Source organism: Lupinus angustifolius, chromosome LG03 (assembly GCF_001865875.1).
Source record: "Lupinus angustifolius cultivar Tanjil chromosome LG03, LupAngTanjil_v1.0, whole genome shotgun sequence".
Taxonomy (NCBI): Eukaryota; Viridiplantae; Streptophyta; class Magnoliopsida; order Fabales; family Fabaceae; genus Lupinus; species Lupinus angustifolius.
The window spans coordinates 2,132,491-2,137,204 of NC_032011.1; the positions used below are offsets into that span (position 1 = coordinate 2,132,491).

At 32.1% G+C, this 4,714-nt stretch overlaps 1 protein-coding gene across 1 annotated transcript; it reads right to left on the minus strand.

Moving 5' to 3' along the window:
• Nucleotides 467-4,504, minus strand: LOC109342997 (indole-3-pyruvate monooxygenase YUCCA2-like). Its single transcript, XM_019581095.1, has 4 exons — nucleotides 3,291-4,504; nucleotides 2,246-2,494; nucleotides 1,860-1,982; nucleotides 467-1,135 (listed from the first exon to the last, which is right to left on the minus strand). The coding sequence occupies exons 1-4, from the start codon at nucleotides 3,993-3,995 to the stop codon at nucleotides 902-904; spliced, it is 1,311 nt and encodes a 436-aa protein (XP_019436640.1). The 5' UTR covers nucleotides 3,996-4,504; the 3' UTR covers nucleotides 467-901.

A 4,714-nucleotide genomic window follows, 5' to 3' on the forward strand; every position in this document is an offset into this window, starting at 1 on the left:
AAATGTTAGCAATGGAAGAGATCAATCAAATTATGTTTTGTGAACTTTCAATTACAGCAAATGTGGTCCGAGTTCTTGATCACGATGGAAAAATGAAGATAATAATTAAAGTAATTCCTTATACTTGTAAAATATTGTAAAATAAGCATTAAGTTTTTATAGATAAACCAAAGGGCCAGTTTCATAAGCCTAATGGACTTTTCTTTGTAGACTATTTGACTTCTCTCTCTTTTAATGCTTTTTTCAATGTTTTCCATGATAATAAGTTTCTCGTCTTCAATATATAAATAAAATTTAATATTTATTTCACTAACAATATATGAGTTTTTTTAGGTGGTTAAAATATTATTTATCATTACCACATGCAAATAGCGGATGGTTTGTAAAAACTAAAAAACTATTACAATGTATAAATTAAACTCATGTGAATGAATGAAATCATGGAATTATCTATCATGAATATTTGATGGAACAAGGTCAAATTGATAGATACATTACATAATTTCAATATGCTCACGGCTCATACCCATGTTAAAAAAAATTGTAGACATCAATCAGCACAAACTAGGAATACTTAAATATATTGAAAATATAACCCTTTCTCTAAAAAAATTAAACTAGCTAGCCAGGTAGATATGGCAATGTACAAGATGTACAAATCTCTAAATATGACAAGCACCTAATTAATTTAAACCCAACCAAATTAAAATTACACATAAAGTCCTCCAACCCTATCATCAACCCAATCCCTTGTTTTTTCTTTAATATGGGAATCACACATTTTATACATATATGATCTCTTTTAATAATTTTCTTTTTTCTTTTTGAATCTCTTTTTCTTCTTTTGTGCCTGCTGTACTCAAATGAGAAAGGCCATGACATCTTTTTCCTTTTTCTTTTTCTAATCATAGAATATTTTTGTATTTTTCTTTCTCACATCATGCAATACATGGGTGGCTTCCTCAATAACTTTCCAGCTATGTTGAATATCTTCAGCAATCTTCTTTGCATCAATGGATGCACCAAGTAATCCTCTTTTAGTGAAACCAACTGTATATAATCCATTTTCACCTTTCCATCCATTTGGGAATGGTTTCTTTGGTAACCCATCTTTCTCACTAAACATGTCAGTGCCCTACATTAAATTTCAAGCCCTTGTTAATATATCAATAATGAAAGGTAGCACTAAAAGAAGAGTTACTTAATTTTGTGGAATGTGCATGAAAATCTTAGAATCAATTCTAAATGGTCAAAACTTGCATAGGATGTCATGGTTTGTTATTGTGTGGTCTATTTGAATTATGAGGAATAAATTAACGTCTCAAATGATCTAATAAGTTATGTACATATCTTAGATTTGATCCCTTAGTTTTTGCTAATTGAGGCAATGACCAAATAGTTTGTATTTCTTTATTCTCTTAAAGAAGTCTTTTTTATCCTTCTCTTATATTAGGTTAACACCCCTTATGCTGATTTTAATACATTTTGCTTAGCAAAAAAAAAGGAAATGATTTTTACTCTTTTAACCAATCATATAACATCCTATGTATGACTTTTAAGTTATAATTGTTTAAGTATTACTGCATATCATTAATGGGACATGCATTCTAATAAAAGTAACTTGAGCTGCTAAGCAAGGTGAAGGCCAACTCGATTCGGGTTTTGGCTCGACGAGATGGTGGACCAACAAAGTGTGAGATCTATTTGGACCGACTCGGTAGAGCCGGCCCATTTGTAAGCTCTATTGTAACTTGTAAGGAGAAGATAAAAACTACATAAAAGTATATTCCAAAATGTGTGTATCAATGTCCGTTCCAAAACTATGCTAAAGTTAGAAACAAAAGAATTAAAGGGAGCACCTTTAACCAAGAGGGTACATTGCTTTTGTATCCAGTTGCTAGAATGATGGCATCAAAGTTCTTTACTTTTCCATCAACAAACTCCACTGTGTGCTGTGTTAGTCGTTTAATTCCCCGGCAAACCTATACATATTAGACAACATTTAATGTTGGAAATAATGAAACCAAAAAATGTATTCATTTTCCTTTTAATTTGTTTTGATTAAGACAAGGAGCAGAATATTATAAAAACTCTTGGTTTAAATACACGGTGCACAATATTAACACTCACATCATTGTACATCATAAATATGTGACAAAAATATAGTGCAAGTGTAACAGAAATCATAAGAGACCAAACTATACTAGGATAGTAAAAATTGTAGCCACATTAATAAGTTTCTTACCTTAATTTTTCCACTTCTGATTTGAGCAAGTGTTCCAACATCCAAAACTGGTGTCTTGCCATTCAAATTCTTGAGCTCTAGAGGTCCAAGTTTAGGACGATTAAGTCCAAATTGAGATGTGTCACCAAGCATAAAATGTGACATTAGAAGTAAAAATTGATCCACAAAACGTATAGGGAAACACTTGAGCAAGCACATAGATAAACCAAAAGTTGATTTCCCTAACATTTGTTGTGGCAAGATATGCACCTGCAGCAATGAAAAGAATAGATCAATTTAAAATAAAAAAGTGTTGAAGAACCTTTTTAGGAAATTGTATACTCATAAGACATAATAATAATCTTTTCATGCTTCTGAATACTATATTTGTGTAAATGCTGAAAGTGATTCTTTGCATAGATAATATTGATCTCTAACTAGAAGGTTATATTATCCTAAGAGTTTGGGATGGTGACCTTGTTTGCGCATGCAAATAGATTCCCATGATGTGAGAGAGGAATGACACAAACTTTTTAAGAGTTCTAGTTATAACAAATATAGTATTATATTATATAGTGTGTTCACTGTTCAGTCTGCATAACTAGCTTTGTCAAAAACATCTTACATTAATATTTGCAAGTACTTTCCTATATTCATTGCACCTCAAACTAAGACATTTTAAAACTGAATTTCAAGAGAATTAATTAGCACCAAGTATCATGAGAGAAAAACCAATACATCTTTATGTATATAAGCATACCAATTATTTTGAAAAGTATTAACTACACATAATATATCTTACAAAATTAGGATGTAAATGCATGTCTACATAAAATGGTATGAGCTGAGTTATAATTAGATGGTAAAAAATGTGAATGTAAAGTGATGAATTTGCAAGTGTGCGAAGGAAGATAATATCCATTTTCTATACTTTTTATAACCATTGATCATAATTAAAGTTGTTTTGAAAATAATGTTGAATCAATAATCAATAATTATAAAGTCGGTATAAAGATGGTATCAGACAAAAAATATGTCAGATAATTACGAGTATGAGAGTACACACCGTATCTCTAACCACAAGGGATGGGTGAGCATTATGGTTGCAAAGATCCAAACAAACCTCCATGCCTGAATTCCCACACCCCACCACCAAAACATTCTTCCCACAAAACATGCTGCCACTCTTATACAAGCTAGTATGTAAGATAGTCCCTTCAAATTCACCCATTCCTTCAATTTGAGGCACTACTTCCTCAGCATTTTCTCCAGTAGCTACTATCAGCCATTTACAAACATATTCCACCTCCTCATTCTTTTTCATTCCCTCAGTCTTCACCCTCCAAAATCCACTCCTATGATCAAATTCAGCACTAACCACAGTAGTACTAAAAGCTGGTTTTAAATCAAAATGTTCAGCATAATTTTTCAAGTATGTCAAAAATTGTTGCTTTGTTGGATATGATGGAAAGTTTTTAGGAAATGGCATAAGAGGGAGTTGGCAAAATTGCTTTGGAAGATGAAGACAAAGGCGGTCATAAGTCTTGTGCTGCCACATTGAAGCTAAGCATTCAGCTTTTTCAAGGATTAGGCTTGGAATATCTTTTTGTTTAAGGCATGCTGCTGCAGCTAGCCCAGAGGGACCAGCACCAACTATTACTGGTCCATGTACCCATATTTTAGGACTACTAACCATTTTGTCCATGACCTTTATCTGGTGATGATAACAATCATGGGCACTTTTTCCTTCTAGTTCCTTCAAGTAATCCATATGAAACTATTTCAAGAAAAACCTTTTGGAAATAGAGAATGATAATTAATGTAACACTGTTGTGATATAAACCAAAGAAGGGGTGGAGGAGAGGTAAAACTATAGAAGAGTACTATTTCAAGAACTTGAAGCTAGCAAACCTTCTATATAGATGTGGAAGTCATGCTAAAATTAAAACCAAATTTATTCAATTTCTGATGAATAAAGGATTGTTTGGTCTTAAGAAGGGAAGAGATAAATATGTGGAATATTTTGATATATTGGTTTTAGTGATATAATACTCTTAAGGTCTGGTTTGGTAATTTAGTGAAGTGAGGCTGAGAATTCGAATATGAACATTGGTTTTGTTCAATGGAGGAGAAAGAGGTTTAGACAGCAAGAAAGTCACAAGGAATGTTTGTACTGGGGTAAGTGAGGTTCTATATATATATATATATATGAATTGGTAAGTGCTGATGAATGTGTTAAAGTGATTTGAGTATGTGGGACATATCTATGTATATGTTAGTAATAATTAACATTAACCAACAACAACCTTTCATTCACCCAAAAACAACATACTTAAAGTACACTAGGAGTGTGTGAGAGTGAGAGAGAGAGAGAGCAAATGTTCTAGCTAAAGACAAGTAGCTACACAGAGATCCTATATTAATGGTTGTTGAATAGTACTTTCAACTAAATGCATAAAAGGGGGCATGAAAATTTGTAGTTTAGACAAT